Below are 21,886 nucleotides of genomic sequence, written 5' to 3' on the forward strand. Positions count from 1 at the left end.
CTGTGCCCAGGGAGCTGCTCCCCAAGATTGTGGTATGGGAGCCCGCAGGGAGTTGGCAGAAGGCAGAGATCTGGGGCTGACCCTCAGCAGCCAGGAAGGCGTGTGGCTGGGTTGCTGTTTGGGGTGTGTGTGGCAGCTGGTGGTGGGGAAGGGCTGTGCTGTAGCTTCTGCTGGGGTGGATGTTTGTGAGTGCAAGGGAGCAAGGAGAGTGGGCGAGGGACCAGTCCTGTGTTCCTTCCCCCGCTGCTGTGTGTTTACTCCCTGTGGAAGGGACAGGAAGGAAACAGCCTCATGGCTGCTCCAGCCCCTTATCTGGCTCCCTTAATGGCCCTTCGAGTTCCATTGTTAGCATCCACATTCTCTTGGCTGTGCACCCAGGGGATGTGTGGAGGTGGGGACATGGGCCTGACTGGCATTGCTGGCTGTGTGGGGCCTTACCTTCCTGTAATGGCAAACTCCTCCGGCACGGTTGCCTGAGGGAGGTTGTACTGTGCAGGAGCCCTTTTTTTGTCGGGGTTGTTTCTCCCTTTTAAAGAGCTTAGTGAGATACTGTGCTGGAAATGAGTGCTCTTCCACCTGCCAGCGGTCATTCTGGCTGGGATCTTGGGTACTCTGTAGGCGTAGGGTGTCTGTGTGTGATATGACCTTCCCATGCTCCTGGGGAAGCCTGGGCACCTGCTGGCTGAGTCCCCTGGGACTGCAAGCACTGTCCTGCTGCAGCCTCTGTAGCATGGCTGTGGGGCTGGGTCCTGCAGCATTGCTCTGTGACTGAGGGAGCTGTCACTGAGATCCAGTGTGGTGGCCCTGGAGGCTGAGGAGCTGCATCCCCCATCAATTCAGATGGATGCCAACCATGGATGGAGGGGTGTTTGATGTGAGGATGAGAACTGAGTTCTTACGGGGCAGAGACAGGGAGGCAAGGTGATCTAGAGCCTCATCTCTGCTGGGCACTGCACATACACAAGTAGAAGAACTGGATTTTTTTTATTGATGAAGGCATTACAGAATGGAAGCAACCAGATGTTGGGATGTGCTGCAGGCAGCCTTTGAAGCACATGGGAAAAAATCCAGCCTGCTTTGCTGGATTTGGTCACAGTGGTGTCTGTCCGATAGTGCTGGGGCAGATGGGCTCCTCTGGTGTCTGTGGGAAGCTCTGGGGCAGGCAGAGCCACAGGAGGGATTTGGGCTCTCTGGCAGTGGGGGAGGCATTTCAGGAAGTGTTTAATCTAAATACTCTTGAGTTAATTCTTACTTATTTTCCACATTAAAAATGATGCAAAAAAACAAACAAACAAAAGAACACCCACTCTACTCTTGGTGCCTCTGACCCACCATCTGCGTCAGACTGAAACTGGAGGGACTGGGCTGCCAGGGGGTGAGGGCCTGGAGGAGATAGGTACTGTGTAAGGGTGGCGGTGCCCATGTTCCTGGCCCTGGGTTGGTGCTGGGAGAGCGGGCAAAGCTGCTGCTGTGCTGGAGACCGTGGGAAAGCAGTCCCTGCCTCGGCTGCCTGGCTCGAGCGAGTCCCCACATGCCTGCAGTGACTGTATGGGTTTGGGAAAACCTCTTGTGGGCCTGCCGGGGCTTGGCTGGGGAGGTGGAGGGCCAGGCCCATGGTGTTCCTCGTCAGCGGGGAGCTGTTTGAGGGGCTGCAGAATCTGAGGGAGCTGTCGCAGAGATGGTGCGAGCCTGCAGCTGACCCAGCTCCATCCTTCAGAAGGAGAGGAGACCCTCAGCCTGTGTTCCCTTCCCTGCCTTCTGATTTAAGTTTGCTCGTGGTTTGACCCCGTTCTCCTGCTGTCCCTGCAGCTCTCTTCCTCCTGCTTCCTCCCTGTGGTGGCTGGGCTATTTCTCCCATGACTCTCTACGTCTAGACCTGGCTGTCCCGTGCCTTTGCCAATCACACCCGAGCTTCCTCCTCTAACAGGTCTGTATGGAAGAAAATGATTTCTCTGTCAAAATGTGTTCATTGTGATGTGCTAATTCACTGTTTTCCTTTGGGAGGGGATGTTGATGGGTCTCAGCCGATGCCCATCCCATATCAGTGGGCTGAGGACCTCCTAGGATGGCCGCAGGTCTGGGAACCCTGACGAGGACCTGAGGGTGGTGGTGGAGTGGCAGCTCTCAGAGGGGTTTGTGCAGCCCCCTCCTGGGGGTCCTGTCCCACTGTGCTCCTTTTTGTGGATTGGAAGGAGCTGTGAATGTCTCGTTATTGTTTTTCCCCTGTTCTGAAAATCTGTCATAATGAAATCAGTCTCTTCTGACCTTTTTTTTTCTCTCCTCCTTTCCTCCCTCAAATCATGCGCAGTGAAGAGCGGGGCTCCTCCCCTTCTGGGTCACTTTTCCTCCTCTCACCTTGACACCAAGCCAACTCTGCTTGTGCCTCCCTGTGCCCTTCGCCCCTTCCCCGCCCGTCCTGGGTAACCGTCACCCATGGACGACTCGGAAGTGGAGTCAACCGCCAGCATCCTTGCCTCTGTCAAGGAGCAGGAGGCGCAGTTTGAGAAGCTGACACGGGCGCTGGAGGAGGAGCGGCGCCATGTCTCAGCCCAGCTGGAAAGAGTGCGGGTCTCCCCACAGGACGCCGGCCCGGGCTTGGCCAACGGCACACTCTCCCGGCGGCACCAGGTAAAAAAGGCAGAGGTGGGCACGGAGGCTCCCGGAGCCCCTGTCCCTGTCAGTTCCGTCTCAGTGGGGATGGCTCCCTCTGGCCTTCCTTAGAGATGAGGTAGAAGAGGGCTATGCTGGTCTCATAATGCTGGCAGTGTTGTACGTGGCCGGGGCTGATGTTTGCACATCCTCAGCTCACCTATCTGGGTCTTTCTGGACAGAAGGTATTGGCCTGGAGGGTCTTGCTGCCACGTCAGCTCTGGTTTTGTTCTTCCGTGAGCAGTTAAGGTTGGCTGTGTTCAGTACCTGGATATCCCTGCATGTTCCACCTGGCTTGTCAGAAGATGGAACGTGAGTTGGTGTATTAGCTGTGAGGGTGTGTCTTTGTCTCCTTTCATGTGGCAATGGGCACATTGCTGGCATCTTGGTTTATCCCTGGAGTAGCCAAGCCAGGACTGTGAGAGATCTCTACAGGGCTTGAAGTGTGGTTTAAAATGCCTTGGCTCAAGGTCTCTGTCCTGCTCTCGCTTTCCTGGTCTGTTCTGGGGAGGGTGTCTTCAGGGCTGGTGGCACAGTGTCATGTAAAAGGCACCCACCTTTCTGACTCTGTGAAAGTTGGTGCTGCCAGGAGAAATGTGGGATGGGAAAGGGCAACTGGAGGGACAGTGTGAGCAGATAAAGCTGCAACACCCAGCAGTCAGCTCCCTTGCAATCCTTGTTAGCCTCAGGGCTTGTAGCTCTTGCTTCAGGAGATAGGAAAGGTCTCCAGGGCAACTGGGGGGAGTTGGGAGGCTTTTGGCTTCTCCATAAGGGTATTTGAGTGAGATGCAAGTAGTGTGGGGGAGGTAGGCTTAGTGCCATGTCCTGTAAGTTCTCTCAGCTCGATTGGGCTGGGTGCTGGCTTTCTGTGTGCTACACAGAGCTGAGGAGTGATGTATGGCATGTGCTATGGCTGTCGGAGCCAGCTTGGGACCTGGGGCTGGCAGGAAAGTGGGGATAGCTGCAATCCAGGCAGGGACAGGGGAGTGGTTGAATAACAGGCCTGCAATGGTGATATGCATTTCAGAACGGCCGTTTCTTGGGTGATGCTGACCTGGAAAGACAGAAGTTCCCAGATCTGAAGCTCAACGGACCACAGGTGAGAGGAATGAAGCTGTGGGCAGCCTCCTTGCTGGATGGGGTTGTGGGGAGACCTAGCTGGCTGAGGGGAACTTGTGTTTCTAATGTGACCACCTTGGCTGAGAGGACTCGGGGCATGTTTGGTGAGTACACCCTCTTGTGCAAGGGGATATTGGGGCTCCTTGGGGTGTAAGATCTCCTCTTCTGGCTCTGTGTCAGTTGTGCTGATGACTTTGTGTTCCTGCTCCTCCCAGGACCACAGCCACCTCTTGTACAGCACAATTCCCAGAATGCAGGACCCGGGCCAAATTGTAGAGGAGACGTACACCATGGAGGAGGACCCAGAAGGGGCCATGTCCGTTGTGTCTGTGGAGACATCAGATGATGGGACAACCCGACGCACAGAGACCACGGTATGTGCCTGGGGAGGGAGGGAGTAGATGGATTGGATGCCAGCTAGGGACTCAGTGGTCGATGTCACAGCTGTGATCGTTGCCAGCTCATTGTTTATGTGAAACCTGCCTAGAGGGAGGCGCTGAACTGAAAGGGGCCTCAGAGGTCACAGGGCTGTGGGGTGAGACAGTTTCCTGATGAGAATATACCCTATGTCCATCTCTCTAGGTGAAGAAAGTGGTGAAGACTGTGACCACCCGAACGGTGCAGCAGGTCCCCATGGGGCCTGACGGGTTACCCTTGGAAACTTCACCTGTCACAAGCAACTACGTCCAGACGATGGACAGGAACTTCCGCAAGAATGGCAACGGTGGCCCTGGCGGCTACCTGAACCACCCAGGCACGGCCACGCTTCCTCGCAACTACCATTACCCCGATGGCTATGGCCGCCCCTATGACGACAGCTACCCGGGCAGCGATCACAGCTATGGCAGCCTGTCCCGTGTCACCCGCATTGATGAGCGCTATCGCCCATCTATGGACGCTTACCGGGCCCCCAGCCGCCAGGACATCTATGGCCCTCAACCTCAAGTACGTGTTGGGGGCAGTAACATGGACCTCAACCACTTCCACCCTGAGCCGTATGGCCTGGAAGATGACCAGCGCAGTGTGGGCTTTGATGATGTGGACTACGGGCTTATGTCTGACTATGGCACAGCCAGGAGAGCAGGGACGCCATCTGATGCTCGACGTCGGCTCAGGTATTGGGGTATTGAGTGCGTGGCAGCACACGCTGGGGGCAGAGGGTTGTGCTAAGGTTCCTTCAACTCATTCTTTTCAAAGGAACCATAGAATCACTTATGTTAGAAAAGACCCACGAGATTAAGTCCAGCCTTGCTGTAACAAGATGTAACACAGTTTGAGTTGTACTGCTTTAAAATTCTTCATGTTCTCTGCAGCAGCTTATACCCTCAAGTCCTTCAGGTGTTCACTGCAGTGCAAATAGAAGGAGGGACAGCACCACAAGCTGAGTCAGGCGTGGCTCGTGCAGGAGAAATCTTGTATCTGTTTCAAATTAATTGTGTGCTTAATTGGTGGTTAATACTCAGTGCTAATTGACAGTTGTCCTGCAGCGAGGAGTTCCGTGAGGTGGCTGGACATGGCTCTGGGCTCTTTCCTCTGCACTACCTGTTCTATTAGCATGGTGAGAAAGATCCAGCTGCTCTGTCACTGGCTGAGGTTGGGTGCTGCAGTATTCATCCTATGCCCCAGTCTGGTTTATCTGCTGGGAAATGTGCCTGATGTCTGCTGGAAGCGGCAGCAACCTCACCATTGCATTCTTGCCAAGCTGAGAGTGGCATGCAGCCCTGAAGGAGTTGTGCTGAGCCTGGGGCTGAAGCAAACAAGGCTTAGCGCTGCAGTGCCCTAGGGAATGCTCTTGCAGGGTGGGACAGGCTGCTCGACCTGTTTGACGGTTGCAACTTCTCCCCTTCATTCTGCTATGGGTGATCAGCAGCTCTTCCAGCCTGACTCCTGTGCAGCTGCCTTGGAAAAGTAGAAGAAGGGTTGGGTGGTCCTTAACTACCTTCCAAGATGCTTGCAGGCATCTTGGAATGTTACCTGCTGGAGGCTATGGCTGCCAAGGACAGCTATCTTGCACAGTTTACTCATACTAGTGAACGTGGCTGCTGGCTGGCTAAGCCTCTCAGCTTGCTCTACTTGCTGTTTGTGCTGCCAAGTGGAGATTGAGGAGGTGCTGGAGTGAATTTGAACAGTACTGAGATAGGACTGGAGTGAGAAGCTGAGCCTGAACCCCAGCAATGGGGAGGAGTTGCTGGTGGGCTGGAATGTACATCCATTCCTGCTATGGGGATAGTCAGAGGGCTGACAGCAGGCTCCTTAGGTTCCTAGGACAAGTAGCAGAGGCTTGAGAGGAAGGGAAGAGGAGGTATTTGCCAGCCCCTGTCAGAGATCCACCCATTTCTCAGGGCGCATCCTGTAAATCCCCAGTAGCTCTTGGCTGCTGCAGAGACTGAAGGAGGAGCTTTGTCCTTCTGGCTTGTGCCAGCACGAGCGTTTCTGTTGCTGTGTTGAACCAGTTGGGGCAGTTGTTCTCCCAGATTGATTTCCCCAGCCTTGTTGTGAAGTGTGTGCTGGTTAAAGGAGAGCCGGTGAGGCTGACTTGAGAAGGCTGTGAGAAGCCAGCTTTGGCAGTCCTGAGCCCCCGTCTGGCCTCTCAGCATGGCCCTTGGACAAAAGGGGTGAGGCAGAGTCCAGAAGACAGGGCATGTGTGCAGCCCTTTCCTACGGCCCCATGAGCAGGCTCTCCCTCCCCGTGCAGACCGATAAAGATCACAGCAATCTGTGGAATCCAGGCACTGTTGAGCTTGGCTTGTCCCCTGCCTTCTCAGTTACCATCTTGCTCAGCTGACTGGCTCACTGAGATGGCAACAAGCAAGAGCAGCATCCCACCCCCTGCCTCCAAGATGTTTGTCTTGAGCAGGGGCCTGGTGTTTAATGACTTCTTTCAGAGAGGCAGCTTGCCAGGCACGTGGGGGACAAGGGAGCGTGTTAGGCAGAGAGTGTGGTGTGTGTGCTAGTGCTATGTGGCCTTGTACCCTCTGCATGACTCTGCTTGGAGCTCCCTGCCTACAGGAAAGCTCAGCAGCGGCACAGGAGTGCTTTCCTTGCCTTCCCCTGCCTTTGCTACTCCATCCCATACTCCTTCTGGGATGCTAAAGGCATCTTACAGGGGTGAGGCCAGCTGCAGGCTGTGCTGGAAAGAGTTGAGATGTCTCTTGCAGTGTTGGCATTGGGCAGCTGTCTTGCTCCTGTTTTGTTCTGCTGCAAAGGCATTGTTGGTGGCCAAGGTGATGTTCTCAGTTGCCAGACTGAGCAGCATTCTTTGGTTGCCAGCCCTTGTGACTTTGTGCCCCTGGAGCTTCTGGTTTTGGCAAGTTCTATTTAGGGGAGATTGTGTAAGGAGCAGAACTGCTTGCTGTCCTTTCTTGCATCTTTATGTACCCACTCAGTCAGTGATGGGGATCCTTCCTGTGTCAGATTTAGGAGCTTTAGAAGTAGGATCTGAAAGTGGCTGAGCAGATGTGAGCCGGGGGACACAGCCTCATCTTGGACCTGGGTTGTGCAACCACAGTGTGTAACTCGATAGTCCCAGTGGATGTAGCAGTCAGTAATACAACCCCCTGCTCCTCCTGTCCCTTTCTGCTGGAGACTGCCAAATTCCTTTGCCCAGGTGGAGGAAAGATTCTGTTTGCCACGGAGGCTTAACAGTGACCTAAAAATAGGGTTGGAATCAGGGTTTCTGTATGCTTTGGGTGTGTGTGCACTACTGTCAGATAGAGGACTTGCTTGTACCAAGACTGGGCGTGGAGGGCTGGGGAACTTCTGTGTGATTTGCACTCACCGGCAGTATGTTGTGGGATGAACTTGCCCTCTAGTGGCCGTGGGCCTGAGCAGTTGTTGGTGCTGTTATGTGGGCTGGCTCAGCCTAAGGGCTGGGCCTTGCCACTATAAAAGTTATGCAGAGAGCAGCACTCTGTGTCTGACCCAGAAGAGATCTGTTGGGTGGGAAGTGGCCCTACTTGCTACTGGGGCTGCCCAGTTCATTTTGGAGATGCCTGAGGCTGGCTTCCAGGCTCCCACTGGGCCTTGTGTAGCTCTATGGGGAGAATGAAGATACCATGGTGCTGCTCTGCAGCCTGGCTCCTTCCCTTTGAGGGTATGCTGCAGCAAGTAGTGGTAACTGCGTACTGTGCGTGTTTTTCTCCATCCTCTACTGAATTGGACAGGGTGTAGGGCTCACACTGATGCTTGCTGTCTCCTAGGAGTTACGAAGACATGCTGGTGGATGAAGTGGCTCCCGACCGGTACTACTGGGCCCCCCTGGCTCAGCATGAGCGGGGCAGCTTGGCCAGCCTGGACAGCCTGCGGAAAGGAGCACCGGCCCCGGGCAACTGGCGTCAGCCAGAGCTGCCAGAGGTGATAGCGATGCTGAGCTTCCGCCTGGATGCTGTCAAGTCCAATGCAGCTGCTTACCTGCAGCACCTGTGTTACCGTAATGACAAGGTGAAGACAGAGGTGCGCAAGCTGAAAGGCATTCCAGTGCTGGTGGGATTGTTGGACCACCCCAAGAAGGAGGTGCATTATGGTGCCTGCGGGGCTCTCAAGAACATCTCCTTCGGCAAGGACCAAGACAACAAGATTGCCATCAAGAACTGTGACGGGGTGCCTGCTTTGGTGCGCCTGTTGCGGAAGACCCATGATATGGACCTTACAGAGGTCATCACAGGTAACGGCTCCGGGGAGGTGAGGAGGTGCTAACCTGTTGGGTGAGATGTAGGGTGCAGGCGTTTAAAGCCCACGTGCCCTGACCAAGCGTGTGTGGCTTTGCAGGAACACTGTGGAACCTGTCTTCACATGACTCCATCAAGATGGCCATTGTGGATCATGCACTGCATGCCCTGACTGACGAGGTTATCATCCCCCGCTCAGGCTGGGAGCGAGAACCCAACGAGGACTCAAAACCCCGCCACATTGAGTGGGAATCAGTACTCACCAACACTGCTGGCTGCCTTAGGTAAGGGAGAAGGGTTACAAACAGCTGGCAGAGAGCTGTAATGTGCTGGGGCTGCTGTAACACTCCATCCTGGAGTGGGAAGGGACTGCTTTGCTGTTGACCACTGTTGACGATGTGGTGATGCTTCTTGGCACTGGAGGAGTTTCTCTGTCAAGAGAAGCCAGAGAGGAGTCTTCCTTTGATTTGAGCTCTTTTGGGTGTGGACTGCTCCTTGCTTGCCCTCAGCTGTCTCCCCCATGCTGTATTTCTCTTGATTGACAGGAATGTGAGCTCAGAGCGGAGTGAAGCCCGTCGGAAGCTGCGAGAATGCGATGGGTTGGTGGATGCCCTGATATACATCATCCAATCTGAGATTGGCCAAAAGGACTCAGATAGCAAGGTACTACAGAGGGGATGCTACCTGGGCCAGCAGAGCTGGGAAGGATACACAGTGCTCTGCTATTTGTGGATTGTTCCTGGGTTCATTCTGATAAGGGCAAAAGATGGAGAGGAATCAAGGAATTTGAGCTGACAGGGCTACTTGAGGGACACCTATACCAGGCACCTGCCTTTCCATACTAGGGAGGAGAGCCTCCGTGGGGAATGATTCATGTACTGTGTGACCAGATATTGGGCTCTCAGCCAGCAGTTGGCAGTAGGAATACTTGACCCTACAGTTAGGCTGTGACTAAGTGACTGCAGCTTTTGCCCAGAGATGTGGACTGGGCACGTGCTGCTCTGAGTAGAACCATCTGGCTTTCTGTAGCTGGTGGAGAATTGCGTGTGCCTGCTGAGAAACTTGTCTTACCAAGTCCATCGTGAGATCCCCCATGCTGAGCGCTACCAGGAGACTCCTCTGGTCACCACCAACAATGCTGGGCCCCATGCTGCAAGCTGCTTCGGTGCCAAGAAGGGCAAAGGTTCGTTGGCTTGTGACATAAAGACACACTTGCTTCAGTGGGGCTTGAGGGTGGTCTGGGATCTTTGTGATTCGTTCTCTCATCTCTCGTGTGAAGGCTAAATTGTGGCTTTCTCTGGAAACACGGTGGCTTGTGCCTTCCCTTGCTTTGGGAAGTTACTGCTTGACTCATTCAAAGCGTTTGACACGAGCTAACGGTGCCCTGGTGGGTTTCTGTGGTGATGGGATGGTGGTGGATGGACAACCACTAACTTCACATCTTCCCTTTTCTTATGTGTTGTCCTTTCCCCCTCCCTTTGCTTTCTTGCCAAACGATCTGCCCCATGATGCTGTCGGCACTTCTCTCCTCCTGCCTCCCCTCTCTCCTGTCCTCCTCTCCGCTTCGCCAATAGACGAATGGTTCTCCAGAGGTGAGTGTGCTCTTGATTTTAATTTTTCCCTGGTGAAAATGATTGGGTGCCTTCCTGAGCTCTTTGTTCCCCTGCAGCTGGCCTTGTGCTGCCTGCGATGTGACTAATGTCCTTGGTGGCATGTAGCTTCTGCTCGCCTCTGGGCTTGTTCTTGTAGCAAGTGGCAAAAAGCTGCTGGGCTGATGTGGAAAATGAGGTGTCTTATGCCTCTGTGCTTGCTTTTTAAAGGTAAAAAGCTTCCTGAAGACCCTGGTGCAGATACAGTGGATTTTCCCAAAAGAACAACTCCAGCCAAAGGTATGTTGTCTAGTGCGTTCAGGACTTGAATACATGGGGCTGCCTTCCCACAAACAGTTTGGGAAGGGGTGGCATTGATAAATTTTCTTTCTCCCCACTGACAAGAGCCTCCTAAATGGGCAGAGGTTTGTCTTGAAAGTATTTTGTGGTTGTGCAGGCTCACAAGCTGTGCTGCAGGCAGCCCTGTGGAGGCCTGCTGGTCTTGATGGATGTGAGTGCTACCTCAGGACAGGCTTGCTGCACCTGCGGAGGGAGCTGTTGCCCTTGGAGCTGAGGGAGGGCGTGGTGGCACAGCCCTGTGAAGAGGCCCCGTCTGCTGTGGGTTTATATTTGTCAGTGTCCTGCCTGCTCTTCTCTCCTGGACATGAAGGGTAGGCAGGATTTTAAACTAAAATGCCCTGCCTAGAGGAGTGTTCTGCAGCGTGAACATGGAGAATCACAGAATCACAGAATCACAGAATCACCCGGGTTGGAAGGGACCTCAAGGATCATGTAGTTCCAACCCCCCTGCCTAGCAGGGCCACCAAACACACACATTCAGATCAGGTTGCCCAGGACCCCGTCCAATCTGGCCTTAAACACATCCAAGGACGGGGCATCCACAACCTCCCTGGGCAGCCCGTTCCAGGGCCTAACCACTCTCCTTGTATAGAACTTCCCCCTAACATCCAACCTAAATCTTCCCTCCTTCAACTTCGATCCATTTCCCCTAGTCCTGCTGTTGTCAGCCCTTTTGAAGAGTTTACTCCCCTCGTGGGTGTAGGTTCCCTTCAGGTATTGATAGGCTGCTGAGGTCACCACGCAGCCTTCTCTTCTCCAGGCTGAACAAGCCCAACTCCCTCAGCCTGTCCTCATAGGGGAGGTGCTCCAGCCCCCTGATCATCTTAGTCGCCCTCCTCTGGACCCTTTCCAAAATCTCAGTGTCTTTCTTGTACTGAGGGCTCCACACCTGGACACAGGACTCCAGATGGGGCCTCACAAGAGCCGAGTAGAGAGGGACGATCACCTCCCTGTCCCTGCTGACCACCCCTCTCCTGATGGAGCCCAGGATCCCATTTGCCTTTCGAGCTGCCAGAGCGCACTGCTGGCTCATGTTCAGACCTGCAATCTTCTGATTGGGTCTGAAGGGTCACTCCAAGTGACCTTACCTAATAATAAGGCAACCTTGAGGGCAGCAAATCACAGCCCTTCTGTGGTCAGCTGAGCAGCAGCTATTGGCCGTGGGCTTTAGTTCAGCTACTTCTGCCTTGAAACACTGTATTCTGAAGTCTGAAATTGATGTCTGGGCTGATCATCTGGGGTTTCTGTTGTTAAGGGACAACCTGTCTTGCTGTGTATCGAAGAGCAGACAGTGCCTAGCAGTACTCCTTTGTGCAAGTCTGTTGCTTGGTCTTGGGTACTCACAGAAATTCTGAGTAAGTTCTTCCTCTCTGTGCCTCTCTGGCAGGCTACGAGCTCCTCTTTCAGCCAGAAGTGGTCCGGATATACATCTCCCTGTTAAAGGAAAGCAAGACTCCACCCATCCTAGAGGCTTCAGCAGGAGCAATTCAGAATCTGTGTGCTGGCAGTTGGACAGTGAGTGCCTTGTAGAGCTGGACGTGTTGGTGCTCATCAGTGTTTAACGGACGGGGGATTTGGGGCACGTCACTTTTTGATGTCAACAGAGCTGCGGAGTGTCAAAGCTCTGGCATTCCAGGCTGTTGCACTTCATGTGACTTGCTCTGAAGAAGGCATAATTCAACAGCACAGCTCAAATGTGGACCAAATCTCTCCTGTGCTGTTAAGGGTTCTCTGCTCTTTGCCATCTGTTTCTTTCCAAGGGCTGCCTGTGTCTCTTTTTGCAGCCTGTTCCCTGCCACTTCTTCCCTTCTGCAGTCTGGAAGAAAGGAGTGTAGATTTGGGCCCACTCTGTGGTCCTACCGTGCCTTTGCTCTGTGTTTGTGTATATAGAAAGATCAAACAAAAGCATGCTTAACTGGCAGGGAGGGCTTTGACACCTGTAAATCAGCCCTCTCCCGTTCACAGGCGTTGCCTGGGGTTACTTGGAGATGGGTCTGGGACCTTCACAGCACCTCTCCCTACGGGTGAACCCGGGGCCCTTGGTTTCTGAGGTGGGTGGGTGTTAAAGCTCCCAGTAGTGCCCCCGTGCTCAGGAGCGGTGCGAAGCTTTGCCTCCCTGGGTTCCACCGTGGCGTTCTGCTCTCCCTGCAGTACGGCCGCTACATCCGCTCAGCACTCCGCCAAGAGAAGGGGCTCTCAGCCATTGCTGACCTCCTGACCCATGACAGTGAGCGTGTGGTGAAAGCAGCGTCTGGAGCCCTCCGCAACCTGGCTGTTGACTTACGTAACAAGGAGCTGATAGGTGAGAGCTGCGGGCACGCTTCGCGTCCGTTTGCCTTAAAACTTCCTCTAGACTGGGTGGCTGAGGACGTGCGTGGGCACAGTGGCTGCCCAGGGGCTTTCTGCTGTCCATTTCCCAGATAAACATACACTGGGCTCCTTGGGAGGTGCATTAGAGTTGGTGACCTGTCCCTCATCTTTCAGTAGTGACTGTTTTCTTTTAGTCGCTGTCCTCCTTGCTCGCTCATGCCCAACTGTTTGCCCTTATTAGGTAAACACGCCATCCCCAACCTAGTGAAGAACCTGCCTGGAGGCCAGCAGACTCCAGCCAAAAACCTCTCTGAGGATACAGTGGTGTCCATCCTCAATACCATCAACGAAGTCATTGTAGACAACCTGGAGGCTGCCAAGAAGTTGCGGGAAACGCAGGGGATTGAGAAGTTGGTGCTCATCAACAAAACTGGGTAGGCTCTGCTTGAAGGGCAGTGCAGAGGTGGAGAGCAGCTTTTCCCAAGGTGGCTTTGAGGCTGTGGATATTGCCAAACATCTTTTCCTTCACTGCTTTCTAGGAACCGCTCAGAGAGAGAAGTCCGAGCAGCTGCCCTCGTCTTGCAGACAATCTGGGGATATAAAGAGCTGCGGAAGCCCCTGGAGAAGGAAGGCTGGAAGAAGTCAGATTTCCAGGTATGGGGAGTGGTGGAACATTACCCTGTTCTAGCTTGGGTCCTGCTGCAGGGAGGAGGTGCTCCAGGAACTCAGCAGTGTTTGATTTCAGCTCTTCTCTTGCTCCTGTCACTAGAGATCCTTGAAGGTGTCCCCTCTGCCACTTCTTAGTGGGTGGATGGCAGTGGAGCAGAAACACTCTGCAAAGTGTTAAGCCTTGAACATCAAATCTACCAGCAGGGAGAGTCTGCAGCACTAAAGCCATTGGGTGGGGGGGGGGGGGGGGGCAATGGTCTTCTGGTATTTGCTTTCCCTCCTAAAAGCTGCAGCTGCCTCTTCAAGGCTGGGTGCTGCCCTGACCCAGCCTAGGTGGACTGCCTCCATCCTTGTTTGTGGGTACACCCCCAGGGGCTTTGGAGCACCTTCAGGTCCTTTGCTCAAGGACTGTGGGAGAGAAGCACTGCTGGGGCTGCCAGGGCCGGAGGGTTGCTATGTGCTTGGTGTATGGAGTATGAGTGGTTGTTTTCTGGTGCTCCAGGTGAACCTTAGCAATGCCTCTCGGACACAAGGAGGAAACTCATTTGATGACAGCACCTTGCCTCTCATTGACAGGAACCAAAAAACAGGTATGTGCCATCCCTCCTGCTGGGACTTGTCTCCATGTCGACTGCCTTGTGGGTACCTGTGTTCCCTCTGTACTTTTCACCCCCAGCTTCCTTGGGTTCTCCAGGGGTTCATGCAAAACCATCAGCTGGGGGGTTTATTTTTCTTTTTCTCAGAGCTTATGTAGAGTTTACAGTACTATAGTATCCTTGGGCCAACAGTGCTGAGGCTGGAGCTCCATCTGGCCTTATCCAGCAGTGATTACATTGCTGCTTGTGGCTGCAGAGGCTATGCCTGATCTATTTTCTCATCCTTCTAGACAAGAAATCCTCCCGGGAGGAGATCCAGATGAGCAACATGGGACCAGGTAGGAAAGAGACTGGAGGAAGGGCGTCTTCTCTGATGTGCTGGGAAAGCCTTGCCTCCTACGGAGAGGATGCTGCCTCACAAAAAGGTGGTGCAACTGGTGGTCTCCTGTCTTCCTCCAGACAACTATTCCACACTTAACGAGATGGACCACAGCAGGACACTGGACCGATCTGGTGATCTTGGAGACACGGAGCCAGTGAAGGCAGCACCGTTGATGGTGAGCAGCCTTTCTTAATGAAGCTGGAGTGGGCAGAGGTGCAGGGAATGGCACTGGGAGAACTGGGCTCCTGTGACTAACCCCCGCCTGCTCCTTCGCCCCTACTAACCCTGTATGTCTGCAGCAGGAGGAGGGGCAGGAATCCCAGCCTGAGGCAGAGGAAGATCCTGCTGAGTTTTCCTCTGTGTCGGTATGTCCTGCAGCACCCTGTCCAATCTGAACAACGGTGGCAAATCCTGCTGTGCTGTTAGGGGTGCTTTGGGCAGCCAAATCGCGCTCTGATCGCTGCAGTCTACAATCGCTGTCTGATCCTGATCCACAGGGGCTGTAAACACACCTTCACTGATTGTTCCTGCTCTGGATGTGCTAACGTTTCTCCCCTCTCTCTCCACAGCAGAAGATCTAGCTGCTACCCCTGCCTCCGCTCAGTTTGGTTGATAATATATTTTATATATATAAATATATATAACTCTTCGTGGTGGAATGGACCGAATTTTTTTCAACTTTTTTTTTTTTTTTTTTTTTGCTGGACTGTTTGTGCCAACTAGCCAGCCAAATGACTGGGCCTGGTCCCACAGGAGGCAGCCCAGGCTGCTCTGCCTCCTCTCGGTGGCTGCATCTCCCTGTTCTGGGACAACTATCAATAACTCTTCCTCCCTGTCCTCCACCACTTCCCTTCCTTCAGAGAGGAGGCCCTCCTGCCTAACTGCCTGCGCCAACCGGCAAGGATGCTGCAAAACAATTCCAGACCTCTGCCTTGACCAGGAACTGCCTTCTCTGCCTCACCTTCCTTCTGATTGGAGTCTACTGTGGGGACAGCGACCAAGACCTTACTTGCCACCTTCCTTTGTTGCCTATAGGATATCTTTCTGTGTGTGGGATCACTCTTGTGCTGAGGCTGCAGGGACAAGAGCATCCCTCCCTGGCAGCAGCAGGACTGGGATGCGAAGGAGGCTAGAATCACGGGGGTGTTGGTGGAAAGGAGAAGCAGCAATAACTCTTCTTGCTTTGCTCTAGATGAGGCTTTGGGGGTGAGGGAAGAGGGATCTATCCTAGCTTTGACTGTTTGGCCTGGCTCTGGATCCTGCTGCGGAGAACAGGGGTCTGGATGGGGCAATTGAAAAGAGGAGGGATCCTTATGTAGGGAAAGGGTCTGTGTGGTGTGTGTGGGGCAGGCCTCTGCCCTGGGGGTGATCTTTCCCTGGGGAAGGAGTAGGGTAGGAGGAGTAGCAGCAGGGCTTTCGGGGCCGGATTTCTTTGGGAACTGGCTGAAGTAGCGGTGGGTCTGCGAGGGCATGCGCAGCAGGTAGGGCCTGGATCCCAGCCACCCCCATACATCAGCTGCCTGTGGCAGTGCTCCCTCAGACTTCTCTTGACATGTGCCTTTCTTTTGCCACTGTGAAATAGCTCTTTGAATTGTACTGTTTGGCTTCGCTAGGGGAAGCGGTGTTCCAGGCTGCTGGTGGGGCTGAGCTGGAAGCCCAGCAGGGAGGATCGCAGCCCTGCTGCCTTTGGCTGCCACTGCTGAATAGGGAGCAGGGCTCTCCCCTCTCTCCTGTCCTGGGGAGCCCAGGCTGTCCTGGGAGCATCTCTGTGGTGGTGGGGGTGTGTTTGGTGCTGTGATATTCTGAGTGAATAGGGGGAGGCTTAGGCTCACTGTGCAACTGGAAGCCTCTTTGCAAGGCTGCAAACTGGAGATGGAGCCCTCCCCAGTACGCACACTTGTGCCTCGCTCTTCCAGCTCCAGCCACACCTCAGCTCCGTTTGGTTTTGTTCTGGGGGTCTAACTTCTCTTTTTCCTTTAAATATGTAAAACACTAATTCCTTTTAATTTTTTAATTCCAGATGAACCAAAAAAAAAAAAAAAAAACCCACAAAACCAAGCTTCCCCCTTCCCTCCTCTCCTGCGCAGGGCAGGGGAGCTGGCTGCAGGGTGAGGGTGGAGGGGGCAGGAGCACCCCACTGTTCCTTGTCTGATTCCTGTGCACACTCTTGTAACGCTTTTCAAACAAAATGATTTTTTTATATAAATAAAGTTTTTAAAGTGTGTCCTTCTGTTGGTGTGTGTTGGATGTGAGGCTGCCACCTTTCTTTCTTAGCTTTACAGCTCGGGCTGTCCTACTCAGCTGGACATCCAGCCACTGCGGTTCGTGTCTGCTGAAAGACAGTAATGGGAGGAGCTGAAGCACTGTGTAGCCCCAGAGTACAGCTTTCTCCTGCTGTGCCTCTTCCTGGATTTCAGCTCTACGCAGTCTAGCACGTAGTTGGCTTACATTTATTTGCACAACTTGAGAAATAGAAATTTCTTCTTAATTTTTTTTGTTTAAACTGGCAACGACAGTGTAAGAGAAGTGGCTGAGGGAAGCCTGCTCAAGTGAAAGCTGGGGTTTTGTGGGTGTAAGGCCAGGACTGTCGCGTTTGAAAGGAACAATGCTGTGGTTGTGGAGGGGTGGGACAAGAGGCAGTGTTTGCTTCAGCTGGGGAAGCGCTGGGGACGCTGAGAGGGGTACAATCCTAGGGATCTTTGGCTCCGCAGGGGCAATGCTCTTGGTGCTGATGACAGGGAAGCCAAGCAAAGCAGCAGCTCCTAGAAGCACAGAACTCGGAGCTCAAAGGAAGAGCTTGTCGTGGCAGGCCTGGCAGTACATCTTGTCCCCATGCTCACGGAAGGTGCCTTTGTGCAGCTGGCTCAGGCAGTAGGCGCAGATGAAGTGCTCGGGGTGGTACTTGCGCCCGGCGGCTGTGATGCAGCGGCCGGTGATGGGGTGCCCGCAGCCATGGCACACGCTGCCCTGCCGCTGGTGGAAGTGCAGCTCGCAGTAGGGCCGGCCCTCCAGTTCGAAGAAGGAGCCATTGGTGAAGCTGCTCAAGCAGTCCTGTGGGGGAGAGAGCCTTTAAGGTTGGTAAAGACCTCTAAAATCACCTAGTCCTGCTGCCGCCTCATTGTCACTATGCATACTCAGGCATGTCCCTCAGTGCCATATCTACATGCTTCCTGAACATTTCTAGCGATGGTGACTGCATCACCTCTATGGGCTGCCTGTGCCACTGCATCACCACTTTCTTGAGAACAAATTTTTCCTAATAGCCAGCTTGAACCTTCCCTGGTGCAACTTGAGGCTATTCCCCCTCATCCTTTCAATGTTACCTGAGAAAAGAGGCCAACCCCTCTCTCCTCACTACCTCTCTTCAGGTCAATGTAGAGAGCAATAAAGTCTCCCCTGAGCCTCCTCCAGACTGAACCACCACAGCTCCCTCAGCCATGCCCCATCAGAGCTGTGCTCCAGACCCCTCACAGCTTCACTGTCCTTCTCTGGACATGCTCTGTGTCCTCAATGTCCTTCTTCTGGTAAGGGGCCCCAAACTGACCATAGCACTGGAGGTGCAGCCCCACCAGAGCCGAGTACAGGGCGAGGATCAGCTCCCTGCTCCTGCTGGCTGCGCTGTTGCTGATACAAGCCAGGATCCTGATGGCCACCTTGGCCACCTGGGCACATTGCTGGCTTGCATTCAGCCATCTCTCAGCCAAGTAGTTAAAGGGAGAAGGCTGGCATGGCTTTGAGGATGCGCCTGCCCTGCATCCCTCTGTCCTGCTGCCCACTCACCGCACAGACGAAGCACTCAGGATGCCAGACGCCCTGCAGGGCCGACAGGTAGTTGTCCGTCAGCGGCCGCTCACAGCCCTGGCACTTGGGCGCAAAGAGGACCACGAAGTCCTGGAAGCAGTAGGGTTTCCCACCACGCTCATGGAACCCTGCGAAGAAGGCAGTGGGATGGACTAAAGAAGGACTGAGATGGAGAGACGCAGGTGCCAGGTGGGGTGATGGGGTGGGGAGCAGGCGGATGTCCCCTGGATACAAACCGTCATCTCCAAACACCTTCCCGCAGTGGGCGCAGAAGAAGTGCTCGGGGTGCCAGGTCTGGTCCATGGCGGTGAGGACTTTCTGTGGGCACAGGAGAGGTGAGGCGCTGGGTAGCGGGGCGCAGAGGTGGGCAGGGCCGTGCTTACCTCGCGGATGGGTCCAGCGCAGTAGGCGCAGCGTGGGGAGAAGGCCTGGTGGTAGTCCTCCTCGCAGTACGCCTGCCCCCCACGCTCAAAGAAGGGCCGCCCGCCCAGCTCCTGCCCACAACAGGCACAGGTGAAGTGCTCGGGGTGCCAGGTTTCTCCTAGGGCCGTGAACATCTGCACGACAGAGATGAGTGAGGGTCCTGGGGGCTGCTGTGAGCCCCACGCTCCACCCCATGGCTCACCTTGCCGGCGATGGGCTTGTGGCAGGCGGCACAGGCAGCGGCAGGAGCAGCGGTGATGCCCAGCTCCTGCAGGTCCCGCGTCAGGCCACCCAGCATGTGGTCCAGCGAGTGTTCAGGGGCTGCCGGCGCTCCGGCTCCTTGCCCCACTGCTGCCAGCTGCTGGGATGGGGTAGGTGAGGGATGGGCTCCGGTCTACCCCGTGCTGCCTGCCCCAGGATGCAGCTCACCTTGCTTTGCATCTGGCCCAGGTCAGCCAGGAGCTCATCCAGCTGCCGGGCGGCCGCTGTGGGTTCTGGCGAAGCAGGCAGTGCTTGTGGGGTCGGCATGGGGCTGCTGGGCACAGCAGAGAGCAATAGGTACTGCAGTTTCACCCCTAAGACTGAGGAGCATGTGGGACAGAGCATCTTGCCTTCACCCCAAAAAAGCTGCTCCGTCCCCATGAGCCATGGTAGGGGACATACTGGAAGCCCACCCCTTACCCTGGCAGCAGGCACAGCAGGATGTGACCCCCTCACCCCGGCTCACAGAAGGACTTGGTTTTTGTGGAGACATTGAGGAAGCCAGGTGAGTGTGTCCAAACTAAGGAAGGGGTAACCCCAATGGCTCTGCCATCTCATGGCTTTATTTTACCTGTACACAGATTCCAAACTTTTGCCTGAAGGCTGAGACCGAGGTGGCAGTGGCACCTGAAAGGACAAATCCCTGTGGCTGAGCCCCCAGCACCTTTCAGCACTCACCCAGCACTCCCACCCCTTTCGTGGGCTGAGCAGGGCCTTCCCAGGCTCCAGGCATTACCTTTGGGGCTGCTGATGTAAGTGGCTTCTGGTTGCTGGGAGCTGGGGGCTTGCCTGGAGGTGCGTCCTGCTGCCTGCTGCTGGGTGTCAGCAACATGTAGCTCGCTGGGGCCGGCTTGGAGCTCTGCTCCAGCTCTGCCAGCAACGCATCTGCATGGAGAGATGCAAATAGGAATCTGTTGCCCCTCTCTGTGCCCCAGGTGTAAGCTGCTTCCAGCTTACAAATGGACATCTATCACCCTGAAGTTTCTTCAAGCACAACCCTGGCACAGGAAAGTTCACCCTTGGTGCTTCCTGTGCCCTAGAGTGGTGGGATATCCATATGGATAAAGCCCTTTCTCTTTCTACTTTCAGCTTGCCACTGTCACGACAGGACATGGTGACAGGCACCCCTGGCAGCTGCCCCCTGGGCCCCGTCTCCCTGCCTGGGGCCAGGGCACCCCTGTTCATGGTGCCGCCTTTCTCAGCAGGCTGTTGGGCCCCACTGTGCACAGACAAGATTGCACCGTCACTGAAGCCTGCTTCCTGCCTTTGAGCAGTCTCCATTTTTGGCAAAGTTCAACCGCCCGTCTGTCCCCCGAGATGGAGGAGCAGCCCTGCTGCCGTCCCCTTTGTGCCATCCCCACCTGCCCCAGCAATGTAAAAAAGATGAAGCTCTCCAGCCCACCAGGACAGGACCCAGCAGCGAGCTTGGCCACGGGGCCAGCTCAGCCTTCCCCAGCACCAGAGCGACCCAGCTTACCCAAATCCTCCATCCTGCCTCTGCAGGGCAGTGCGAGCAGCAGGCTGGGCTGCACCAGTGCTCAGTTCCGCTCCCAGCCTTGCCTCCACCCCTGACGCTAGGGTTCATCGCTGGGCTTTTTCCTTTGTGGGTTGCGCATCACATGCAACAAGTAACAAGTGATGAAGGCTGGGGCCAGAAAGGAAACAAAGTGAGCAGTGGCTGACAAAGGGGCTCCTGACTTGACAAGGAACCTGGGTTCCTTGTGGTCATCTGCTGGGATCCACCAGCACTACACGGCAGAGATGGCATCCCCATGTGTAGCAGGCACCCCTGCATCCCCCCAGCACATCTGTGCCTTCATGGAGAGGGCACCCACACTGCATCCTTGCTAGCCCCCTTTGGATGGTTCCAAGGCTGCTGCAAAGCTATGGGAGCAAATGATACTCGCCATTCTGGCAGAGCCCATGGCTCCCTGCTACTTCTCCTGCAGTAACACATCTCGTCCTGCTACAGCCTCATTCTGCCATCCCTCCCATGCCATGGGGATCTCTTTGATCTCCCTCCCACATTCCCTGGCATCACATCTCTGCTGCCACCTCCTCCATTTCAGCCCCAGCATTTGGAACCAGCAACCATTTGTAACCAGCTCAGCCACCGGTGCTGAACTAAGCCCTTTTGTACCAAGCTAGCACACCAAGGTTCATTTAGTTACTGACATTGTCCACGCTGGTGACAGCTCTTTCGTTACCGTCCCACAGCAAGGACATTCAGCAGGGTGCTGTTTCAGGAAAAGCTGCACGGGAGCCAAACTCCAGGCTCCGCAGCTTGTTTCAGGGCAAGCATTACAAGAGCCACCCAAAGGCAAGAGGAGCGTGGGTGGTTACATTCTTACTGTGGCTCAGAAGCAGCGTGGTTGTCAGACACTTCCCTTTTCAAAAGAAATGAACCTTCCTGTCTGCAGAAGGTCTTGGGTTATTTGTAGGCATCTCAGTGATTTGACTGTCCCCTCAGTGCAGATACGGCCTCTATTGCAATGAAGCACCTGAAGCTGTAATGTTATAAAACTCAGGCTCGGTGGATGCAGATGGCTGAGCCGTCCTGAGCTGAGCTGTATGTTCACAGTGCTTTAGCCAAGCCATTTTGATGAGTATTAAGCAATCTCATGCCCTGCCTACAAAGGAGCAATTAACCCAGAGAAGCTCTGGCATCAGGACGGGCACCTCCTCCTCACAGCTTGGGGTCTTGCCAGAAGGAATCAGGCTGTGGTTCTCCACAGAACAACAGGTTACTGAGCACTCTCACTGCCCCTCTGTCGACTGACAGACCGGAATTAAACGCCAAAGGCCAACCCAGGCCTGCTAAAGGCAGGACGGTTCGACACACCCCCGCAGGCAGCCGCGGCGGACACCCCGCAGCCCCCAGCGTGCCCCGCGCCCACTTCCGGCCTGGCCGCGCCAGCGCCCAGCTGGACTACAATTCCCGGCAGGCCGAGCGCATGCGCGGAGACCCGACGGAAGTGGGCGGAGCTCATCGCGCTGGCCCCGCCCCCCTTGCGCCGGCCGCCATTTTGTCACCGACTTTCACCCGCCGCCCGACGGGGC

General features: G+C 54.9%; 2 protein-coding genes across 11 annotated transcripts in view; one reads left to right on the top strand and one right to left on the bottom strand.

The window, feature by feature from the left end:
• The window catches only part of CTNND1 (catenin delta 1), a 26,588-nt gene extending 10,233 nt beyond the window's left edge, over positions 1 to 16,355 (top strand). For 2 of the 8 annotated variants that reach the window (XM_042835550.1, XM_042835549.1), the window contains exons 2-19: positions 3,677 to 3,748; positions 3,984 to 4,142; positions 4,351 to 4,883; positions 7,968 to 8,431; positions 8,536 to 8,719; positions 8,981 to 9,098; positions 9,465 to 9,618; positions 10,010 to 10,027; positions 10,256 to 10,324; positions 11,772 to 11,899; positions 12,536 to 12,686; positions 12,936 to 13,128; positions 13,234 to 13,348; positions 13,866 to 13,953; positions 14,250 to 14,297; positions 14,419 to 14,516; positions 14,641 to 14,706; positions 14,911 to 16,355. In XM_042835550.1, the coding sequence (XP_042691484.1) occupies positions 4,020 to 4,142; positions 4,351 to 4,883; positions 7,968 to 8,431; positions 8,536 to 8,719; positions 8,981 to 9,098; positions 9,465 to 9,618; positions 10,010 to 10,027; positions 10,256 to 10,324; positions 11,772 to 11,899; positions 12,536 to 12,686; positions 12,936 to 13,128; positions 13,234 to 13,348; positions 13,866 to 13,953; positions 14,250 to 14,297; positions 14,419 to 14,516; positions 14,641 to 14,706; positions 14,911 to 14,922 (2,562 nt within the window). In that variant the 5' untranslated portion in view covers positions 3,677 to 3,748; positions 3,984 to 4,019 and the 3' untranslated portion in view covers positions 14,923 to 16,355. Of the gene's footprint in view, positions 1 to 1,570; positions 2,629 to 3,676; positions 3,749 to 3,983; positions 4,143 to 4,350; positions 4,884 to 7,967; positions 8,432 to 8,535; positions 8,720 to 8,980; positions 9,099 to 9,464; positions 9,619 to 10,009; positions 10,028 to 10,255; positions 10,325 to 11,771; positions 11,900 to 12,535; positions 12,687 to 12,935; positions 13,129 to 13,233; positions 13,349 to 13,865; positions 13,954 to 14,249; positions 14,298 to 14,418; positions 14,517 to 14,640; positions 14,707 to 14,910 lie in introns of those variants that run through there. The other 6 variants (XM_042835542.1, XM_042835544.1, XM_042835543.1 and 3 more) reach the window with 6 other exon arrangements.
• A 19-nt stretch (positions 16,356 to 16,374) lies between these two features.
• LPXN (leupaxin) lies at positions 16,375 to 21,534 on the bottom strand. Of its 3 annotated transcripts, none has more exons than XM_042835553.1 (10): positions 21,178 to 21,534; positions 20,304 to 20,471; positions 19,563 to 19,711; positions 19,398 to 19,453; positions 18,995 to 19,097; positions 18,768 to 18,926; positions 18,526 to 18,699; positions 18,379 to 18,460; positions 18,122 to 18,270; positions 16,375 to 17,392 (listed from the first exon to the last, which is right to left on the bottom strand). In XM_042835553.1, the coding sequence occupies exons 2-10, from the start codon at positions 20,314 to 20,316 to the stop codon at positions 17,126 to 17,128; spliced, it is 1,152 nt and encodes a 383-aa protein (XP_042691487.1). In that variant the 5' UTR covers positions 20,317 to 20,471; positions 21,178 to 21,534; the 3' UTR covers positions 16,375 to 17,125. The 3 variants fall into 3 exon arrangements, with proteins under 3 accessions (XP_042691487.1, XP_042691486.1, XP_042691485.1); XM_042835552.1 differs by having other exon boundaries at positions 18,768 to 18,923; positions 18,995 to 19,100; XM_042835551.1 differs by having other exon boundaries at positions 18,995 to 19,100.
• Between the last annotated feature and the right edge of the window lie 352 nt (positions 21,535 to 21,886).

The sequence above is a fragment of the Centrocercus urophasianus genome, unplaced genomic scaffold, assembly GCF_019232065.1.
Source record: "Centrocercus urophasianus isolate 14NV4802_14NV808 unplaced genomic scaffold, USGS_Curo_1.0 seq_535, whole genome shotgun sequence".
Taxonomy (NCBI): Eukaryota; Metazoa; Chordata; class Aves; order Galliformes; family Phasianidae; genus Centrocercus; species Centrocercus urophasianus.